This window comes from Lagenorhynchus albirostris, chromosome 1 (genome assembly GCF_949774975.1).
Source record: "Lagenorhynchus albirostris chromosome 1, mLagAlb1.1, whole genome shotgun sequence".
Lineage (NCBI taxonomy): Eukaryota > Metazoa > Chordata > Mammalia > Artiodactyla > Delphinidae > Lagenorhynchus > Lagenorhynchus albirostris.
Window position 1 is genome coordinate 117,681,648 of NC_083095.1, and position 23,165 is coordinate 117,704,812.

The 23,165-nt window shown below is 42.6% G+C and overlaps 2 protein-coding genes across 3 annotated transcripts; both read left to right on the top strand.

Moving 5' to 3' along the window:
* The first annotated feature begins 276 nt into the window (after positions 1-276).
* LOC132531554 (polyprenol reductase-like) lies at positions 277-1,552 on the top strand. Its single transcript, XM_060169421.1, is given in 1 exon segment — positions 277-1,552. A coding segment is annotated over 1 exon segment (957 nt). The 3' UTR covers positions 1,234-1,552.
* A 2,968-nt stretch (positions 1,553-4,520) lies between these two features.
* On the top strand, positions 4,521-22,652 carry CCNB2 (cyclin B2). Of its 2 annotated transcripts, XM_060169431.1 has the most exons (9): positions 4,521-4,654; positions 7,202-7,330; positions 7,436-7,549; positions 12,649-12,819; positions 13,479-13,637; positions 15,374-15,610; positions 17,024-17,164; positions 21,171-21,281; positions 22,410-22,652. In XM_060169431.1, the coding sequence occupies exons 1-9, from the start codon at positions 4,631-4,633 to the stop codon at positions 22,518-22,520; spliced, it is 1,197 nt and encodes a 398-aa protein (XP_060025414.1). In that variant the 5' UTR covers positions 4,521-4,630; the 3' UTR covers positions 22,521-22,652. The 2 variants fall into 2 exon arrangements, with proteins under 2 accessions (XP_060025414.1, XP_060025420.1); XM_060169437.1 differs by lacking the exon at positions 15,374-15,610.
* Positions 22,653-23,165: the final 513 nt, after the last annotated feature.

Consider the following 23,165-nt stretch of genomic DNA (forward strand, 5'->3'; position numbering starts at 1 on the left):
TCAAATTTGGTGTATTTTTGTGTAGCCATTTTAATATTGAAGACGGAAGAAAAAAAGCAACATTTTCAGCATATTATGCTTTATTATTTCAAGAAAGGTAAAAATGCAACCGAAATGCAAAAAAAGATTTGTGTAGTGTATGGAGAAGTGCTGTGACTGATCAAACGTGTCAAAAGTGGTTTGCGGGGCTGAGCCCGGCGCGCCGCGCTCGAGTGGCCGTTCCTCCGCCAACGGGTGGCAAGGGCCCCGGGAGCGCGGACGCCGGGCGCGCCGGCCATGGCTCCCTGGGCGGGGGCCGAACTCTTGGCGCTGAATCCACTGCGTGCCGTGTGGCTCACGCTGGCCGCGGCCTTCCTGCTGACCCTACTGCTGCAGCTCGTGCCGTCCGGCCTGCTTCCGGGCTGCGCGCTCTTCCAGGACCTGATCCGCTGTGGAAAAACCAAGGAAGGCGGGCCGTCGCGACCGGCCGCCTGTCGGGCCTTTGATGTCCCCAAGAGGTATTTTTCTCACTTCTATATCATCTCAGTGCTGTGGAATGGCTTCCTGCTTTGGAGCCTTACTCAGTCTCTGTTTGTGGGAGCACCTTTTCCAAACTGGCTTCATCATTTACTCAGAATTCTTGGGGCTGCGCAATTCCGAGGGGGTGAGCTCGCGCTGCCTGCGTTCTTAGTACTAGTGTTTCTGTGGCTACACAGCCTACGAAGACTCTTCGAGTGCTTCTATGTCAGTGTCTTCTCCAAGGCCATGATTCACGTCGTGCAGTACTGTTTTGGACTTGTCTACTATGTCCTTGTTGGCCTAACCGTGTTGAGCCAAGTGCCAATGGACGGCAGGAATGTCTATGTGATAGGGAAAAATCTCTTGATGTAAGCTCGGCGGTTCCATATCCTCGGAATGATGATGTTCATCTGGTCGTCTGTCCATCAGTATAAGTGTCATGTCATTCTCGGCAATCTCAGGAAAAATAAAGCAGGAGTGGTCATTCACTGTAACCACCGAATCCCTTTTGGAGACTGGTTTGAATACGTTTCTTCCCCTAACTACCTGGCAGAGCTGATGATCTACATTTCCATGGCTGTCACCTTTGGTTTCCACAACTTAACTTGGTGGCTCGTGGTAACATATGTCTTCTTCAACCAGGCCCTGTCTGCTTTCCTCAGCCACAGATTCTACAAAAGCAAATTTGTCTCCTACCCGAAGCACAGGAAAGCTTTCCTACCATTTCTGTTTTAAGATAATCTCAGTTATGAGGAATGCACACCAGGTGACAGTTCCAATTCCCAAGGACAACGAAGTCTAGAGACCAAAGTGCAATTTCTGTAGAACTGTTTAAAACTCTCTGGTCCATTTGTGTTACCAGAAGTCTTCAGTGCATGAGCAAAGCAATACCACTCAAGAAAATGAGTCTTGGGACTTCCTTGGCAGTCCAATGGTTAAGGCTCCACACTTCCACTGCAGGGGGCATGGGTTCGATCCCTGGTTGGGGAACTAAGATCTCACTTGCTGCTCAGCGTGGCAAAATAAATAAAATTTTTTTAAACAATGGAAGAAATTGAGTCTTCAGAGAAGAAATACTTCTGGCAGACCTGGGAGTGCTATGTCTGCTTTCTAAGATGCTTTATAAAAGCAACCAAATGCTAAAAAGTAGATGAGACTTTTCCAAGCTGCTTCAAAAACAGACTAATCAAGAATATACAAACAGCTTCAAACAAACACACACACAGTGGAAGAGATAAGGTCATCTGTGGCTTTGTTTTTGCTACAGACAAATTAACTAGACTACACAATAAGCAATATAGCAGATGCTCAGTAACTGCTTGTTGCATATCAGTCAAAGCTGAATAGCCTTTGAAAATAACAACAATGTATAATTTCACACCAATGGATTCTGGGAAAAGTGAGTTTATTGAAGTTAGCTTATACTTATTACCACAAAGATTTCCAGCTATGTAACCATCAATAGTCATTTCCCCCTCAAATCATAGCCTAACAAAGTTTGAAACCTTATTTTATTTAATATTTTTTTGACATCCCTTTCTAGGGAGTACCTTAAAAGTGTAAGCATCTGAAATAAAATATTCTTATATTTATGCATAAAAAAAGTGGTTTGCGAAGTTTGGTGCTGGAGATTTCTTGCTGGATTATGCTCTTTGGTCGGGTAGACCAGTTGAAGTCAATAGCAATCAAATCGAGACATTAATTGAGAACAATCAATGTTATACCATGTGGGAGATAGCAGACATACTCAAAATATACAAATCAAGCGTTGAAAATCATTTGCATATGTTCATCGATTTGATGTTTAGGTTAAGGGAAAAAAACCTTCTTGACCGCATTTCCACATGTGATTCTCTACTTAAATGTAATGAAAACGTTCCGTTTTTAAAACAAAATGTGACGGGTGATGAGAAGTGGATACCGTACAGGGACTTCCCTGGTGGCGCAGTGGTTAAGAATCCGCCTGCCAATGCAGGGGACACGGGTTCGGGCCCTGATCTGGGAAGATCCCACATGCTGCGGAGCAACTAAGCCCGTGAGCCACAACTACTGAGCCCGCGTGCCGCAACTACTGAAGCCCACGCACCTAGAGCCTGAGCTCTGCAACATTAGAAGCCACCGCAATGAGAAGCCTGTGCACCGCCAACAAAGAGTAGCTCCCGCTCGCCACAACTAGAGAAAGCCCACGCACAGCAACGGAGACCCAACGCAGCCATAAATTAATTAATTAATTAATTATTTTAAAAAGTGGATACCGTACAATAATGTGGAATGGAAGAGATCATGGGCAAGTGAAATGAACCACCACCAACCACACCAAAGGCTGGTGTTCATCCAAAGAAGGTGATGGTGTGTATATGGTCGGATTGGAAGGGTGTCCTCTATCATGAGCTCCTTCCAGAAAACCAAACGATTAATTCCAACAAGTACTGCTTCCAGTTAGACCAATCGAAAGCAGCACTCGATGAAAAGCATCCAGAATTAGTCAACAGAAAACGCAGAATCTTCCATCAGGATAATGCAAGACTGCATGTTTCTTTGATGACCAGGCAAAAACTGTTAACAGATTGGCTGGGAAGTTCTGATTCATCCACTGTATTCACCAGAATTGCACCTTCAGATTTCCATTTATTTTGGTCTTTACAATATTCTCTTAATGGAAAAAATTTCAACTGCCTGGAAGACTGTAAAAGGCACCTGGAACAGTTCTTTGCTCAAAAAGATAACACGTTTTGGGAAGATGGAATTACGAAGTTGCCTGAAAAATGGCAGAAGATAGTGGAACAAAAGGGTGAATACGTTGTTCAATAAAGTTCTAGGTGAAAATGAAAAAAGTGTCTTTTATTTTTACTTAAAAACCAGGCACTTTTTGGCCAACCCAATACTTTCCCTTCCCAATACTTCTTCACTGAATATCTAATTTTTAGTTATAGGCCAATGGATACACTAACATCTTCCCATGCCACGTAGTAGCTGCAATTATTTGTTTTACTAAAGAGCAGGTTTAGAAATGTTAGATCAAGGGAAGGAATTTAATTCAGATCACTTCATTTAAGGGTCATTAGTACCCCAGTAACAGAGAGAGAAACCATTTTTTAAAGAGTAGAGTAGGAGTGATGGGAAAACTTGCTCAAATTGTTAGATGGAGCCTATCATCAGAAGTCATTTCACTACCTTTACTGTGGGCCTTGGACCCTTTCCTTTCCTCTCTCCTTTCCCATTCCTCTCACTTTTTCTTTCCTCTTTTCTGGTCTTAACGCGAGCCTCTCACCCTGCTGCCCAAGGCTGGATCACACTTGTCTTTCTCATTTTAAAATCTTTTGCTCATCATAAGATAATTTATTCGACGAATATTTATTGAGCACCGATCACAACCCACACGAAACCATGTGCTAGGTGCCGGCAAACAATGCAGAGCTTACATGAATCACGAGTCACACAAATCGCATTTATCATTTTTTCCCCCTCTCCTAGGAATCTTAGCTTCTGAATAAACACCACAATTTCCATTCCTTAAGCACACGTTTGAGTCTTAACCACCTAACACAGTGCAGCCCTGAACCAACCAGAGGCGCCTGTTCCCCAACCCAGGCAGGCCAACCCTACCTAAACTCGAACGCGAAATTTCCGGAAGAGAAATAATGGTCAGAAATGGCATTTCCAGGGTGTTCCTTAGTACCAACTTCCGCCCACCCAGTACAAACGTAGAGACATCCGTAATCCGTAGACATCCGTTGACATCCTCGTCAAAATTCAGACAAGGCGTCCTACGTCTGCTTTCCCAACGAGGTATTTCATTTTTGTTTATTTTAGGGCCGAGATTTTTAAAAAGACAGTAGGCAGGAAAAATACCGGTTGTTATGACAACCAAACGGGTCTGGATAATTCAGCCAATCAGCCTACGGGAATGTCTCCTACTTAGCCAATGGGAAGAGGGCGCCGTACGTAGGGCCGCCCAATGGGGGCGCGAGCGGCGCGGTATTTGAATCCTGGAACTCGGCGACTTCACGAAGATTCCCAGCGGTGCGGGCTCGGAGGGCAGTCCTAACGGCGCCGGGGAAGCTAGTGCTCTCTGTTTCCAGTCCGCGTCCCTCCCTGGGACGGACTGCCACTCTTGCCTGTCCCGTCCCTCATGGCGCTGCTCCGACGCCCGACGGTGAGTGGGCCGGCGACCCCCAGCACAGGCCTGGGCCCCGGCCGCGCAGCGCCCTCGGCCGCCTCGCTTCTCTCTCTCTTCCGCTCCGAGCTTCTTCGTCCCAACCTGCGCCGCTTTCCCCTTCTTGCGGGCGGCCCGGGCCCTGCGGCCTGTCCTCTCCGCTCCGGCCAGCTTCTCCCCGCCTCGCTTCCGCTCCTCCGGGTCCCGGCTCCTGGCCTGGCCGTCCCTGCGCTGGGGTGGGGGAAGTGTGGGAAAGCGCCTCGGGGGTGGCAGTTGTCAAGTGAGCCCCCGGAGCACTGGGCCTAGGACGCGGCGAGCGATCCCCGAGGGCGCTTTGTTGTTAGAGAGTTACAGCTTCTTGGGGTTTCCTTCCTCTCTTCTCAAACTCCTTGCCAGCTAAGGGATCCCGTGGTGAGGGTAGGGAGATGGACTGAAGAAATTCCGCAGTCTGTGAAGTTTTCTAATTCACAGAACACTGTGAAGTGTTCTAATGTTTGATCAAGCAACAGCTGTGGTTGTTTTTCAGGTGTTTTCACATTTCTCTTTTATTAGTTTCCTATTTATTTCTGCACACGAAGTGTTACAAGGCTAAGTTCACTAATGTATGCGTTTGTCCCTTTAAAAAAGTAATTTCTTTACTCAAGTGCAATAGAGATTTTGCATATAATTTGGAGCAATATGGCAGACTGAGAGAAGGGTCCAAATTCATTTATTTTGTCTTTGCAAAAAACAAAGTATTAATGGTATTTTGGATTTTTTTCTGTGGGTTTGAATTGCACCTGGATCTACTTTTTTCTTTGCTGAAAAATAGAGGGCACTGACACACCTGAGCTCCATTCTCGTGGCTGTAGGGTTGTTAAAAGCTGGGGATTTCCCCTTCCAGATGGCTTAATTTAGATTACCAGGCTTCAACCCATAAGAATTGAACTTTGACACACTTTTTAAACATCTCAGGAACTGCTGGAAAAATTGAACAGTGTGACTTTTGAGAATCCTAATAATAATAAGTTGAATACACTCGGTATTTAATTGTAACCCTTTTATGAATCTGAGTCAAACTGATAAGTAATTTTTGTCTAATCTATCCCATCGGGTGCTTTCATAGTCAAATTCTGTCTATTCAGGTAAGGCTTGAGTTTTTCCCTGCCGCTCTGTCTATCCTGGTAGGTCCATTCAAACCCCCTGTTGGGAAATTTTTTAAGATTAAGGCCCCCCCCCAATTCTCAGGGATAGTACATGCCGGTTTTTTTCTCATGAAATGTTTATCACATATAATCAAATAAACTTTTTTGTGTGAATTGTTTTTACTAACAAGTTTTGTTTCTAAGGACATTCTGTCTAAAGCAGGTTAAGGTCAACTAACAATTTTTTTTTTTTCGGTATGTGGGCCTCTCACTGCCGTGGCCTCTCCCATTGCGGAGCACAGATTCCAGACGCGCAGGCTCAGCGGCCATGGCTCACGGGCCCAGCCGCTCCGCGGCATGTGGGATCTTCCTGGACCCGGGCACGAACCCGTGTCCCCTGCATTGGCAGGCGGACTCTCAACCACTGTGCCACCAGGGAAGCCCAACTAACGATTTTTATTTCATACAATTAAAACTTTCAATTTGAGATAAAACTATTTTACCCACGAAAACTATTTTCTTTCTAAATATCCCTAATAAAATAGAGAGTACATGCTATGGCACCCTCATGGCTAAAAAGCTGTATCTCTAAAGATCTTGTCTACCTGAGTACTTCTTATTTCTAGCATGGCATAAGAATCAAAGCTAGTTTAGGTTTTAAACATCTGGGTTTTAAACAGCTTTTTTTTTTTTTAAAGCAGAAACCACACTTTTTAAAAAAAATTTTTTATTTAGTTTATTTATTTATTTTTGGCTGCGTTGGGTCTTCGTTGCTGTGCGCGGCATTTCTCTAGTTGTGCCGAGCGGGGGCTACTCTTCATTGCGGTGCGCAGGCTTCTCGTTGCTGTGGCTTCTCTTGTTGTGGAGCACGGGCTCTAGGCGCGCAGGCTTCAGTATCGTGCTCCGCGGGCTCTAGAGCGCAGGCTCGGTAGTTGTGGCGCATGGGCTTAGTTGCTCCGCGGCATGTGGGATCTTCCCGGACCAGGGCTCGGACCCGTGTCCCCTGCATTGGCAGGCGGATTCTTAACCACTGCGCCACCTGGGAAGCCCAAAACAGCTTTTTAGTATTGTGTCTTAATTGCACTTGTTACTCTTCTCTGTCAAGGAAATTTTTTAAATAGATGCCATTAATATCCAGGGATCTCTGACAAATGATGTGGGTACCATATGAGAAATGATCACTTATCTGTGAAGCTCTTAGTGGGATTTTTAAAAAATAGATAAGGTGGAGTGATTTGCCTAATTTAGAGTGATGTTATAAATCACAAATAGCATTTTTAGACTTCCTAAAATGTACCTTTTCCCTCTCGCAGATAGATCTCAGCATATTCACCTTTCCTGAATCAATTCTGACACTAGCAAAGTGTTGTAAATGATCTCAACTCTTCAGTAATTTTTTTCCTTTTTTTTTTTTTTTTTTTAGGTGTCCACTGATTTGGAGAATACTGACACGGGAGTTAATTCTAAACCTAAAAGCCATGTGACTATCAGGCGGGCAGTTTTAGAAGAAATTGGAAATCGAGTTACCATCAGAGCCACACAAGTAACTAAGGTAACAACTGTGAGAACTGTACCTGCACACCCTAGGCTGATTCTGTAGAGCACTGAGGGGCAACACTGGCCCTCTTGCCCTATTCACATTTCTTTTCCCTTTTAGAAAGCTCAGAACACTAAAGTACCTGTTCCACCCACCAAAACAACAAATGTCAACAAGCACCTGAAACCTACTGCTTCTGTGAAACCAGTGCAGATGGAAGTGTTGGCTCCAAAGGTAGGAAGTTCTGAATTTACAAACGTACTTAACGAAGTAGGCTGTTTGGGGCTAGGATATAAGGGTACCTTTACTGTCAGTGCAACTTTTGAAGAACAGTGATAGCTAGAGCTCTACTTTAAAACAACAGTGTAGAAAATGAACATACACATCTTTTCAGTGATGGTACCTTAATATAATATTATGACCTTGAATAACAAAGTTAACTACCTTAATACCCAAATAAATTTAGTGATCTCAGAGGAAAATTTGGTAGGTTTTATTAAAATAACTCACTATAAGAATGAACTTGTCCATGAAAATGGTGGAAGCTTACAATTCTGAGACCTTCACTCATGGAAGAACAAAGTAATGCCAAAATTCTTTGTTGATAGATTGTAGTCTCCGTGACTGGGTAGCTCAACTGAAGTTAGAATGCTAATGGACCCACTGGCCTGTTCATCTTCCACCATGTTCTGGTTCATGCATGCTCTCATTCATAGATTACACACATTCATATAATTACAATGAAGCAAGCACTGTTGTAGGTGCTGAGAATACAACAATGACCACTTCACACTTTCTAGCTCAAAATATTTATATATTATTGTATGTTTGAAATTAAAAACATTGAATATGTTTGAGAAACAGGTGAGTACTTACTATACACATCCAATTGTGTTAAGGCTGATAAAGAGACATCTTGCCTTGAGGAGACTTATCCAGAAGGGGCATCTGTACCCGAAAATTAGATATATAATCCGAGGGCATGCTGCTAGGTGCCCATGGACAATGGATGACTGAATGCAGGGTGCATCTAAAGGAGGGAGAGAATCTTGAGGGATGGAGTGGTCTGGGGAAACTTCCTGGAGTAAGTGGGATTTTTAAGGATAGGAAGAAGCTGATAGGAAGGGGCACCTTTTGGGGGAACAAAGCAGCAATAGGAATCAAGGCACCAAAAAGGGAATAGGCCTATAAATTATGTCCTTTGGGGCAAAGAGTCAGCAAGTCTAAATTGGGTTAGATGGTTTGTGTGAGGAAACAGGAAAAAAGTTGGGAAGAAGGTTGCAGCTGGATTTGAAGGCCTTGGAATTTGGATTTTATCCCATTAGGCAGTGAGGAACCTGTGGAATGTTTTGAGGAGGAGAGACCTGATGAAAGCAGTGTAGGGTGGCCATGGAAGGGATGTTAATTAGGTGGTACTGCAGTTTTCTAAGCAAGGGCTGATGGGTGTCTTGAACGAGCCCATATCTCCCCTAAGTGGACATCCACATACCAGTATCTATACGGGTGCTAAGAAACAACCTCAAATGTGTTGGGATGTACCAGAACTCCTTTTAGACACATCATCCTGTATTCAGAAGTAATTCTTTGGCTATGTTGCTTGGAGTGGAGGAGTGAGAAGCTTAAGCACTTGAGTATTTAAGGAACCATTTATGGAATAAATTAATAAAATATAGGAAATTCAGGAGATTGAGGTAGCTTTGGGGAAGGTGTCTCATTTGGATTTAGACTTGTTGAGGTAAGAGAGAGACAGCCAATGGGAAATGCATTTGGAAATGGGCCAGCAATATCTGAAGGAGAGGACTCCAGCCATTCACAGGTATTTGCAGAAGCTTATTATCATGCAATTTTTGGAGAAAACTGTTTTTTGCTGACTCATGAGGCTTTGGCAGACTGAGTAGTTTGAAGGAAGGAAGAAGGCTTTTTACTAGCCTCTTGTTTGGTGGGTACTGGGGAAACAAGGTGAGTGAACCACTGACTGTCCCCAGGAAGCTCCCAGTCAAGTCGAGAATGTCAGAGTGAAAGCATGCACTATAATACCCTGTAGCAGAGGTAGATGCAAGCTTAGGAGATGTACTGGGGAGTGGCAGCTAGAAATTCTGATGAGGTTTTAGATTTACAGATTTGATTGAAACACTAAATTTGGTGATAGTCATTATTCAACTATAAGAATCTTTTATGGGCTAACTTTCCCTAAAACAAAAACTATATATAAAAGAAAACGAGCACAATTATTCATATTTAAAAAAAATAGGGTGCCTTTTATTTTTAATTACACTAGAAACATGCATAAATAAGCAAGACAATACAGAAATAGAGTACATAGAATAAAGGGCCAGTTCATTTTAACTATTCTCGCTACCCCCAAAATTCCACTCCACTGCATTCCCTAAAGCTAATCATGGTAACTGATTTTGCCTTTCCACAACTGAGTATGCTTTTGTACACACGTGTACACAGTCATTGCTATAAATCATGAACTGTCTGTTTGGAATCAACAGTTTTTCTTGGAGTCCTTCCTTATTGCACTTAATTGACATTGTTTATCTATTCTAAATTTAGTAAATAAAGGAATTTTGTGTTTTACCAAAACTTGTGTAAATACCTATATATTTGCATATTCATATTAATCCGTTCTCTTAACAGACCCGACTCATTAAATGTTGGTGCTAGGAGAACTTCAGTAGCCTTTACTCACAGTCTACCCATCCTTTACCAAAGAGCAGGTTCTCAAGTTCAGCAAAATCTGACAGCTTTATTGTTTTTATTACTACTTTTCAGTTGTCTCTGACAACCCACAGGGCTCATTCATTAATCTAATTTGAAGGGTTTTGTTCTAGAACCACTTTTGTAATGGGTAACTAGCTGATGCATTTTTTTACCTTTGCATGCAGCAGACTCTGGACAGGATTGCACAGTTGGCCCACAGGGCTTAGGCTATAATCTGTACAGGGAAGCGGGATCTTAGAAAGGATTTCAGAATACTTAGATTATGTTGGAGTCCAAAAGGAATGCTTTCAATAAATTCTAAATTAAGGCCCAGAGCAATTATCCTTGTCTCATCCTGGTGGCCTTGGATATGGCTAAACTCAGATATACTTCTGCGTAGACACAGGTAAACATTTCAAGCTGCTAAGGCAGTCTGAAGCACATGAAGATAACCTCTGCCTTCTTAGGCTTTCTGGTACTGATTGCCCTCCCTGGGGAGAGTGATGATGCTTATTCTTAAAAAAGGTAACCTTAAACTGAAGCTACATGGGCTAATTAAAATGTACATCTGATTCTAATTACTCTTGCTCAGTTTCTTCAGTGGGTTCACTTACATTCAAATAAAATCTAAACTCCTTAGCTAAGTTTTGCTCACCTTCCCAGCCCATTTCTGTCACCTCACGCACTACCTTCTGCCGTCCCAAATCAACATGCAGTTCCCAGACTTGCCTTTTTTTTAAAGATGTCACTTTTTTTTTGTTGTTGTTGTTGTTGGGGGTAGGAGTTTATTAATTAATTTATTTTTGCTGTGTTGGGTCTTCGTTTCTGTGCAAGGGCTTTCTCTAGTTGTGGCAAGTGGAGGCCACTCTTCATTGCAGTGCGCGGGCCTCACTATCACTCTTGTTGCGGAGCACAGGCTCCAGACGCGCAGGCTCAGTAATTGTGGCCCACGGGCCCAGTTGCTCCGCGGCATGTGGGATCTTCCCAGACCAGGGCTCGAACCTGTGTCCCCTGCATTGGCAGGCAGATTGTCAACCACTGCGCCACCAGGGAAGCCCCCAGACTTACCTTTATTTCTTGGCTTCCCCTGGGATTTTGTGCTTGTGTACCTTTGCCTACTCATTTTCCTTGAGGTCCTACTGTCTCTGGTAACCTCACTAGGTTTCTCCCTGGTACCCCAGGTAGCTCTTCTTATTCCTTCTAACAGTTCTTAAATTCTTGAGTAGATGAGGTATACCTGTATACCTCTTGCTCACCTAACCCTTCCTCAGTTTAAGACCTTTGGTTTAAGAGGGAAGGGCATGTTTTGAATTGCTATCTATCTATCTATATATATAGTTACTGTTTTCTTCTTCTCTAAGACTGGAAACTATAATCATTGAGCTTTAATGTAAATTAAAATTGTTTATTATACTGCCTTCTCTTTCCTTCTGTATTTTATTACTTTAATACATATTCTTATAGCCTTGCAGTCCTAGGCTATACTTTGAGAAGTACCTCTTATTCTTTAAAAAAGTAATTGTTTATGCTTCATTACTAAATGCTTGTTTAAACTTCATAAAATTTTAATTTGTGTGATTTTTATAAATAATCACCCAGTCAGCATAAGAAAATAAAATACTGGGTGTATACTTGCTCAGTCTTTGCTTCCTCCTTCTGTTTTATTCATAGGCTGGAATGTGCTTTCCTGCTTTTGTGTTGCCAATTTCTCAATTTAGGGTAAATTGGTTCATGAGAAGAAAACATTACACTTGCTCAAGAGGCTACTGCTAAAGTGAACTATCAGCTCTAGGAATCTCTGAACCCAGGTGTCTAACTTTCTTTCACTCAGTAAATATTTGCTGTGTCAAGGATGACATAGGTATTTGAGATACCTTAGTGGACAAAATCAGTTTGAATAAATGTAAGGTTATAAAGCTTACATTCTGGTAGAGGTAGACAGAAAATAATACACATCATATATAAATAAACTCTATAGTATATTAGGAGGTTATCGATTCTTTGGGGAAAAACACAGTAAAAGAGATGAAACGTGTGGGGGGAATAGAAGGCAGATGGTAATTTTAAATAGGACAGACCTAATTGAGAAGATAACACTTAAGCAAAACTTGAAGAAGGTGAGGGAATTATCCATGTGGATACAGGGACAAGAGGCTTCTGGGAAGAGGGAGACTGCTTGAGGTGAGGGAGACCTGGCCAGGAGGCTGGAGAGAAGCAAACCCGGGCCCCCTGCACTGGGAGCGTGGAGTTTTAACCTCTGTGCCACCCAGGAAGTCCCCTAGAGTGTTTTTTTAAACATTTTTATTGGAGTATAATTGCTTTACAATGGTGTGTTAGTTTCTGCTTTATAACAAAGTGAATTAGTTATACATATATCCCCATATCTCCTCCCTCTTGCATCTCGCTCCCTCCCACCCCCTAGAGTGTTTTTAAACAGGGGAGTATATCTCCAAAAACTTCATCCCCTACATCTTGAATTATTCACCTCTTACTCTGAAATGTATTTGTTTTGGCTTTATCATTTATAAAAATGCATATGATACTTTTAAACCAGTTGGCCCTGCTTGTATTTGTGATCAAGGCTACTCCTAAGGTAGTGATACATACACTTTCATTTGTGGGTGTAGGGTCCCTCTCCCACACCTGTGGATATCTCCATGAAGGAAGAGAACCTCTGCCAAGCTTTCTCTGATGCCTTGCTCTGCAAAATTGAGGATATTGATACTGAAGACTGGGAGAACCCTCAGCTCTGCAGCGACTATGTTAAGGATATCTATCAGTATCTAAGGCAGCTTGAGGTGAGTGGGCCTTTGTGTTTTGGTTGTACAGCAGTGTGGAATTTAACACATAGCTGGGAAGGAAATGAGGTCAGCTTTTTTTCTTAACTTATTTTTTTTAATTTATTTTATTTAATTAATTTATTTTTGGCTGCATTGGGCCTGCTGTGCACGGGCTTTCTCTAGTTGCAGCAAGCGGGGGCTACTCTTCGTTGCAGTCCGCGGGCTTCTCATTGCAGTGGCTTCTCTCGTTGCAGAGCATGGGCTCTAGGTGTGCGGGCTTCAGTAGTTGTGGCATGCGGGCTCAGTAGTTGTGGCTCGCAGGCTCTAGAGCGCAGGCTCAGTAGTTGTGGCGCACGGGCTTAGTTGCTCCGCGGCATGTGGGATCTTCCTGGACCAGGGCTCAAACCTGTGTCCCATGCACTTGGGAGGTGGATTCTTAGCCACTGCGCCGCCAGGGACGTCCCTAAAATTTATTTTTCATTGAAGTATAGTTGAATTACAATGTTGTGTTAATTACTGCTGTATAGCAAAGTGACTCAGTTATAGATATATGTATTCTTTTTGATATTCTTTTACATTATGGTTTATCACAGGATATTGAATATAGTTCCTTGTGCTACAGTAGGACCTTGTTGTTCATCGAGGTCAGCTTTTTAAACTTTTAACTCCACCTACAGGTTCTACAATCCATAAATCCACATTTTTTAGATGGAAGAGATATAAACGGACGCATGCGTGCCATCCTGGTGGATTGGCTGGTGCAAGTCCACTCCAAGTTTAGGCTGCTGCAGGAAACTCTGTACATGTGCGTCGCCATCATGGACCGATTTTTACAGGTAAGGGACTTTGTGCAGCTCAGTGAACTTTGCATTTATGCACTGCCAAGGTGTGGTGCCTCTGAAGAAAAAAACAAAAGCCAATTAGATGCCAAAGAACTTCAAGTGCTAGAAAAGGAAGTAGTCCAAGTGTGTCAAACCTCTGGTGATGCTGACCAATGCTGGGCATTTCTGTTAGGTCAGCGTGCTGAAAAGTGCTCAGGGGAGATGCTGCCTTGCCGCAATCATTCATCGGAGGAGATAAACCATCAGATGGTCTGAAAGTCCATCTGAAGCCTGTGGTGCCTTTGGAGGCTGGTTCTCCAGGCCCACTTGCACAGTTTCCATAGTTCAGTACTCTTTGGTGTTAAGCTTCCTCATCTGAAAAATGAGAGTTTGGCTAGAGGACTTAACAGTTTCCAGCCGGCTGTGGCATTGAATCGGTGTAGAAGAGGCAGGAGGCAGACTTTTTACAAGGGGTTGGAGATATGTGTGGGGAGTGTACTCAGTGTGAGGTCTAAAGTAAAGAGGGAGGTAAGAAATTAAGCCGAGAAGCGTAGTGATCATCAAAATATTTCTCAACTGGTAATGTAAGAACACTGAGCAGTTAGAAGAAATGCCAGACATTAACCACTGGTGCGTTGTCTACCAAATGGGTAGCCCTTCAGATAAGGCTTTATTTATTTAAAGTCAACATTTATAATACAGGTGTAGGTCAAGCCCAAACCATACAGTAATAATTGTGTTGATAAGACTGACCCTGAGATACTGCAAAATGCTAAGTAATCATAGAGTCATTAGTTTTTTGTTTTGTTTTGTTTTGTCTTTGTGGTACGCGGGCCTCTCACTACTGTGGCCTCTCCTGTTGCGGAGCACAGGCTCCGGATGCGCAGGCTCAGCAGCCGTGGCTCACGGGCCCAGCCGCTCCGCGGCATGTGGGATATTCCCGGACCGGGGCACGAACCCGTGTCCCCTGCATCGGCAGGCGGACTCTCAACCACTGTGCCACCAGGGAAGCCCGAGTCAGTGGTTTTTATTATACAATCCTCACTGGATACGAAAGCACTGTTATATTTTTGGTAGATTTTCAATATTGAGAGTTGAAGCAAAAAAACACAAATTCCTAGTTTAAAAAGAAAAGAAAGTTAAGGGAAACACTTATCCTCTAGGCTGAGATTTTCTCTGACCCTGAAGCATCTTTGGAAGGTTCTTCAGGCTGAATAATGAGTGTACTTTTGGTGAGGATTAAGGAGACACTTAAGGCACTTCCTCAGCCCTAGTCATCCATTAAATTCCTGCTTTTTTGCTTGGCCTCATCCTGATTCAGACCATGCTGAGTGCCATATTGGGGCTTCCCAGACACTCAAGCCAGGATGATGGGGGTGGAGCAGTGCCTGGGAGCTTGGTTGTCAGTCAGCAATTGACTGATCTTGGGCTGATGTCTGCATCTTTTCTCAGTCCATCTATTTCTAAGTGGGGTAAAAAATATGTACTTCCTAGGTTTTTCGTGAGGATTCGATGAGATGATTGTTTGAATCTTAGCACTGTGACTGGCACATAGCAAGCACTCCATGATAGACAGCTCCTGCGAGCCATGGTGGTGCCTGTGATCAACACTCAGCTTCCTGTGCCCTTAAGAGGGGTGTGAGCAGAGACAACGTGCTCTTCTTCAGGACTTGGTTTCCTCTTACTTTCTTCCACCCAGAGCCCCCATCCTCTTGTTAGTTAAGACTTTTGACACACTCTTCTTCAATTAGGTTCAGCCAGTCTCTCGTAAGAAGCTTCAACTGGTTGGGATTACAGCTCTGCTCTTGGCTTCCAAGTATGAGGAGATGTTTTCTCCAAATATTGAAGACTTCGTTTACATCACAGACAATGCTTACACCAGTTCTCAGATTCGAGAAATGGAAACTCTAATTTTGCAAGAACTGAAATTTGAGTTGGGTCGACCTTTACCACTACATTTCTTAAGGCGGGCATCAAAAGCCGGAGAGGTAAGTGCCTCCAATTCCGTAGGAGACTTTATTTTGCTGTTTGTTGTCTCATCCCAGAAACACTGACCCAATTAAAGGAAAACTCATGAATTTATAGGATGCATCTTTTAGATAAGTCCTAACACTTAACTTATCAGTTCTTTTTTTTTTAATTTTTTATTAAAGTAGAGTTACAATGTTGTGTTAAATACTGCTGTACAGCAAAGTGACTTTTTTTTTTGAGCCCTATTTCTTTTTTTTTTATTATTTTTAAAAATTGAAGTGTAGTTGATTTACAGTGTATTAGTTTCTGGTGTACAGCAAAGTGACTCAGTTATACATACATATATATATTCTTCATATTCTTTTCCATGATGATTTATTACAGGGTATTGAATATAGTTCCCTGTGCTATACAGTAGGACCTTGTTGTTTATCATTCTACATGTAATAATTTGCATCTGCTAGTCTCAAACTCCCAATACTTCCCTCCCCCATCCCCCTCCCCCTTGGCAACCACAAGTCTCTACTCTATGTCTGTGAGTCTGTTTCTGTTTTATAGATAAGTTCATTTGTGTCACGTTTTAGATTCCACATATAAGTGGTATCATATGTTATTTGTCTTTCTGACTTACTTTGCTTAGTATGATAATATCTAGGTCCATCCGTGTAGCTGCAAATTTCATTCTTTTTTATGGCCGAGTAATATTCCATTGTATATATGTACCACATCTTCTTTATCCATTCATCTGTTGATGGACATTTAGGTTGTTTCCATGTCTTGGTAATTGTAAATAGTTGAGCTCTATTTCTTAAGGGAAGAGAGTTAAGGGGCTGAACATTGACATATGAATTCGTTTCTGAGGGCTGCCATAACACAGTACCCCAAACTGGGTGGCTTACGATAGAAATGTATTGTTTCTCAGTTCTGGAGGCTAAAATCTGAAATCAAGGTCTTGGCAGTGCTGGTTCCTTTTGAGGGCTGTGAAAGAAGGATCCGTTCTAGGCCTCTTTCTTTGGCTTGTAGCTGGCCCTGGGCCTTTTCACATGGTCTTCTCCTCATGTGTCTCTTTCTCTTCACGTGGTGTGTTTTTTTTTTTTGTTTTTTTTTTTTACATCTTAATTAGAGCATAATTGCTTTACAATGGTGTGTTAGTTTCTGCTTTATAACAAAGTGAATCAGTTATACATATACATATGTTCCCATATCTCTAGATGCAAGAGGGAAGAGATATGGGAACTTATCAGTTCTTAAAAGACTTCATGTTCTGTGTTTGTAACATACTGTGGAATAGAGCAGTGCCTGGGAAGGAAAAGTGAGTTAAGTGGATTTGAGTTCCTAGATCTTTTTTTTTTTAGAGTTTCTAGATCTTCACCCAGAATTTTGCAAGAGAGTCATAACAGCCATGCTTCTTACCATCTGTTCTTTCATAGGTTGATGTTGAACAGCACACTTTAGCCAAATACTTGATGGAACTGACTCTCATTGACTACGACATGGTGCATTATCACCCTTCTAAGGTGGCAGCAGCCGCTTCCTGCCTGTCCCAGAAGGTTCTAGGCCACGGAAAATGGGTAAGTGTTGAATTTAAGAAGAAATTAATTAGCTGTATTTTAGGGACTCTAGACACAAAAGGCGTTAGCATTTGTCACACACTATCCTTGAAGCAGTTGCTAAAAGGCCACAGGCTTAAAAGAGCTGCTTGGAATGATGCAGGCGTAACCTAGGTGACAACACCATGGTACGCAAACATATTACAGAGTCGTAAAGAATGAGGAAGGCCACTAAGAACTGATACGCTATGATTTCTGGGATATTTTGTTAAGTGAAACAAGCAAGTTGTCAAGCACATAAGACAAAACAGGGCCAAGGCCTGACCTGGTTTACCCGGTAAAGATGAAATGAGCCACTTTGAGGTTCATAAAATTAGCCAGGGATGTCAGCTCCTGCCTGGGTTCTTGTTTCACACACCAAAAAGGATAACAGTGAAACAAAAGGGGCCACTGGCTGCAATGCGAGTCAGAGGATCGCTTCTGTGGATGGGCCCATTCTGCACTGCCACTAAGCAGTTTTAGAGTCTGTATCTGTAGCCCACAAGCAGCAGAGCAAACACCCCAGCAGAGCCCAGGAGGTGATAAGGAGTGGTCTTATTACAGCCTCCTACCCAGAAGAGATAGGGAAGTGAGTGGGAGACGGCTTGGAGGCGGCCCCCTCGCCTGCTACCCCATCATGTTCCAGGAGGATCACAAAGCACTTTGCCAGGACAGATCAATGTGGTTCAGACCTTTGTCTGCGTGGCCTATGTGGTGGATATGTGTAAGAATGCCAGGGCATCGTGGTGGACCTTTTCCTCTACACAGTATGCAGAGTTTACATTTTATGTAAGAAAGAATGGGAGTAAGAGAGAGAGGATATGTATCTGTGCTTATGTATTTGCTAATTTTTCAAAAAATACAAGAAGAATAGACCAGAAACTAATGAAGATGGATACCTCAGGGTGGGTATCAGAGTAGAAGGTTGAGGATAGGAGCAGAACTTCTGGTTGTAATTTTTTATTAACTTGTATACAGTGTAATGTAACTTTTTTGACTTTTGAACAATATGAATGTTCTATGCAAACCCGAAACTGGAATAAAGCAAAAACAATGTCACTATATATTCAAAGTGGTAACAGACCAGAGGGAAGAATTAATTCCCGTAACTTTTGAACACAGCACTCCGACTGTGCATTTTTAGTGGGATGTGAAATTAAAACAAAGGACCAAAAAAGGTAACATACTTAAAGTTTACTTAAGAGGTTTACTAATCTGTTTCTAGGTTAATAGTGGTCTGTTATTATAATCCTGGAACTATTTTTATTGTAGGATAAAGCAAAGATTCGTGTATTAAGGACTAAAATTTTCACTGTAAGAAGATAAAATATTGTTAACAATTAAAAACAAAGGAAAACCCTATAATATTAAGTCTGTTTTAAAAATATCAATAAATTCATAATGAAAGGCCCAGAAACAATGACAACCCAGTAGCAATGAAGATACCTAGTGCTCACATCTTGCATACTCAGTGCCATGACGTACTCGGAACTAGAGCTCCTTCAAGAAATAGCTGATTTCAGGGCTGTGGCAGGGGAAGTACAAGATGAGCCTAGATCAGTTTGTAACAGGTAGCAAGCAAATTCTCAGAGATCAATGGGGTCACATCAAAAGGACATAGAAACTGGCTTGAAAGGGCTCCTTCTGACTAAAGTTGAGCATTAAAAAGAATTGTAACAGTAATAGATTATAATGCATTAAAAAATGCATGAGCCCATAATGATAAAAAAGAAAGGAAGGAAGGAAGGTAGGGAGGGAGGGACTTAAAAAAAAACAGTAGAATGCCAGCTAATTAAAGTAGAAATAGTGGTAGAGATAGAAATCCACGATTTTTAAACCCCTAGTGTAATAATTGATTCAAGCAAGGATCGTCAATTGATGCTTATAGCATTAAGTAAAATAACTTGGGCAAACAAGATTCACATTGTTCTCAAAATATCACCCCACAGATGTGTAGTATTTTTTGTGGTACGCGGGCCTCTCACTGTTGGTGGCCTCTCCCGTTGCGGAGCACAGGCTCCGGACGCGCGGGCTCAGCGGCCATGGCTCACGGGCCCAGTCGCTCCGCGGCATCCTCCCGGACCGGGGCACGAACCCACGTCCCCTTGCATCGGCAGGCGGACCCTCAACCACTGTGCCACCAGGGAAGCCCGATGTGTAGTATTTCTGAAGAAAAACTGTACCTTTGTGATGGAGACGTCTGGCGGTTACTACCTTAACCCAGTGATTGAGCTTGGTATCACCAGTGGTGAGACTACCTGACTTTACCTGCCTTCTGGTGTAATAGGAAGTATGCATTATCGTCTAAATAGAATTCATGTCTAAAATGTTGGACATGAATCCAGTCATCATGAAACACAGACACATCCAGAATGGGACGTTCTCAAAGTAACTGACCTGGATCCTTCAAAAAAATCAATGTCATTTAAAGCCAAGAAAATGGGAGTTTTAAAGACTAAAGACAACAACAACCAAATGTACTGTCTGTACCTTGATTGGACCCTGGATATAAAAAGAAAAATCTATAAAAGATATTTTTGCAACAATTGCAGAAATTTGAATATTGACTATATATTAGATGATATTATGGAACTGTTGATGTTTCTTATGCGATAAAGGTATTGTAGCTAGGGAGGAAAATACTTTTTAGGAGATGCTTTCTTTAGGAGAAACATTTAGAAGTGATGTGTCATGGCATCTGCAACTCACTTTCAAATGGTCCAGATGTTTGATGGCTTCAAAAATCTCACACAACTTTTGCCGAACCATTTGAAAGCGAGTTGCAGACACCATGAGTGAGAAAGAGAAAGAGGAGGAGAGAAAAAGTGGCAAAATATTAAGAACTGATGAATCTGCACAAAGAATATACAGATGTTCATTATCTTATTCTTTCAGTTTTTCCATAGATTTGAAAATTTTTGATATAAAAATTGAAGGCAAAAAGGCCACTGGTAACATCTATGGCACATGCTCTTGGTACCAATGGCTTATTTTAGCCAAATTACTCTAAGAGGTGCTTCCTTGGCCCTAAACCTATTAACTATAGGCCTCCCTGTTTCCTGGCAATTGATTTCAAAATACCAGTGGTTGTGCATTACATCAGGATTCACTCCTGCTTAGTTCTTTTTTCCTTTAAACTGTTTTAGGATTAAGGTTATATCGTGGTTTATTTTCCCAATTATATTATGCATTTGAAAGGGGTGTGTTTTAGCTTTTAGAATTTTATCACAAATCTGAAATAAAGTCAGGTTACATATCTTCATACAAAGTAAGTCATGTTATCAATCAACAGCTGTCCTTTTGCTTGAATTTTGGTCTCTGGGAGGCTGGGCCACGAGGCTGGGTGTAGATGCTTCTCTGAGTGCTCTGTGTTCTCTAGCGCTTAACTACACAGGGCCCGACAGGAGAGTGCTGCTGGGAGGTCTTCGTTCTTCTGGGTTTGGTAGCTTAGATTGCTGCTTACGGGCCAGTTTATTTCTTAATCCTGAACCCCTTTCCCTGACCGACAATACAGATGTCTGTGCTCTCGAGCTCCCTACCAGCCACTGCCAGGCAGGGCTTTAACGAGGGGACTGAGATGTGCTAGACCCCGATCTCTGTAAACCCTTTGTTGGGTTTGTTTATACTCTGCCTCACTTCCCTTCCCCTTTCAGTGTGGTGACAGAGGCAAGCATGAAAGCTTTGTTCCTTGAAGTACCCTACTTACATATACAACCTTCTTTAAAACATCATTATTTGGGACCCTCTCCATTTGATTTAGCTGAGAGCTATGTAACGTCTTAATTTAGTCCTGCTCCGAGCCAGAGTCATCCTGCATTTACTGGCTGCTTTGCTGGTACCATGGTAGTGGTTGGGGCTGAGACTGACTTTCCAGCAGGTAAGAATATTTTTTATAGCTTTTACGTAAGTAATGTCAGCATGTGTAAGATGTGCTCTCCTAAAGAAGTGGAGGCTTTATCTTGCTTCTTCTGTTTGCATTGTGTTCCAGAACTTAAAGCAGCAGTATTACACTGGATACACAGAGAACGAAGTATTGGAAGTCATGCAGCACATGGCCAAAAATGTAGTGAAAGTAAATGAAAAGTTAACGAAATTCATCGTAAGTACTCTTTCCTAAGCTGTTCAAAGCGCTGGATTATGGGTTTGGGGTATGAGAGGATGTATGTGTGTTTGCATTTTCATGTAAATATTTTGGCATGTGTGAGAGTCTGTTTTAGCACAAACTCTTTATATTTTTCTAGTACAGCTGGGGATGGAGCATACGCACAAATCCCAAGAACTGACTTTCTTTAAAATAAGGTAGACAGACTACAAGCAATAAGAAAAAAAAAAATAATAAGGTAGACAGGCTCGCTATGTCCAGGCCCAAGCAGCTGTTCAATGTATTATCCATGCTTGACCCGGCATCCTGGGTAGGGTGCACAGCAAGCAGGGAAGGCTGGCCGGCATGCAGGAGTCCAGCTTAAGTGGCCCTGTGGAAGGCTTGGGTGTTCGGGTGACATCATTCAGGGCCTTTGTCCAGCACCTGTTAGGACAATGACTGAGAGGCACCTGAACAGCCAGCATGGTGAAGCAGTCCATTCAGGAAGCATCCTGGGAGCTTGGAGTCTGTCTCTGTGTGGCCAACCTGAGAGGAGAAACAAGAGGAGAGGGGGTGCTACCCTGTGCTTGTGTGAGGCCAAATATCAGAGCTCACCACGGGTCTGACAGAGAGCAAGGCATTAGTACCAAGTGTCCTCACGGCCTGATTTGCTTCCTTACTTGTAGTTTCAGCATTATTTAGCACACCGTGGAAGTGTCATGTTTTCAGTCCTGAGAGTATCATCTGGGATCTAAGCACTAGTTGCCACTCACTTTTATGGCCAGTTACTGCTCCCAGTGCTGGCAAATCCGTTATGTCCTGATGGCACTTAGGTATGATAAACACAGCTCCCACCTCCCACCCCTCTGGGAGCTCATGAGAGAAAGCCTGCTCTTTGGACCTTGAAACCATCACCTGTGCTACCAGCTGGGTTTTATCCACCACTAGGCATGGCAGGAAATTGTCAAGCACAACACATCATGCCCTAGAGCACTGGCTTCAGTGATTTGGCATCATCATACCCTTTGAAGACTGTGGGTCTGGCCCTTTGATACTTGTAAATTAGACTAGGAATAAGGTGTAAGTTTGGGGGTGGCGGGGCGGTGGTGCTCCTGATGTGTGCTTAATCACAGATGACTTCTGCAGGCCATCAAGAATAAGTATGCCAGCAGCAAACTCCTGAAGATCAGCACGACTCCCCAGCTGAACTCAAAAACCATCCAAGAGCTTGCCTCACCTCTGCTGGGACGGTCCTAGGCTGCCGAGGCCCTCAGGGAAGAGTGCTTCGTCTGTGCACTTTGTCTTGCTGATTTGGAACTCCTGACTTTATATATAGTCCTCTGGTCTATTTCATGAAACCTTTTCTCAGACTGATTTTCTAAATGTATATTGAGGAAAAATAAAGCTGTTGATTTTCTTAAGGTATCCTATGTGTGTGTATTTGGGTATTCTATACTGAAGAAATCAATAGACGCTTGTTTGACTAATTTCTTTTTGAGCTATTATGATTGTAATATGTAAATTATTGCCCTGATGGCTTGGGGAAAGACCTTACCATTCTCGGAGAAAACTACAACTTGGCTTCAGTGAACGCTCACCCATTCCTAAAGATTGGTTCATTATATAAAATTTAAAATGGGAGGATAACCATGACATTCCCTTTCTAGAACCTGTGTTAACTATTTTCTAATTCCTATACAGGAACACCTGGCCCACAAGGTTGATGGCTTCCAGAAGTAACCCTCATAATGTGTTTCACTCCAAGGCATGGTTGAGACCAGGAATAGCAGTGCTAAGGGGCCACAGCTGGAAAAAGGAAGCAGGCCTGTGACATCCTGTTAAAGGTGAAACTTGGAATGCTTTTTCCTGTTGTTCTAAGTACGTTATGGTTTATTTTATTTT

Excerpts from the sequence above, each read along its gene's own strand:
- CCNB2 (XM_060169431.1), top strand. The coding sequence starts at position 4,631 with ATGGCGCTGCTCCGACGCCCGACG. Across the intron at positions 4,655-7,201 it reads CGCTGCTCCGACGCCCGACG|GTGTCCACTGATTTGGAGAA; the intron begins GTGAGTGGGCCG and ends TTTTTTTTTTAG. Across the intron at positions 7,550-12,648 it reads TGGAAGTGTTGGCTCCAAAG|GGTCCCTCTCCCACACCTGT; the intron begins GTAGGAAGTTCT and ends TTGTGGGTGTAG.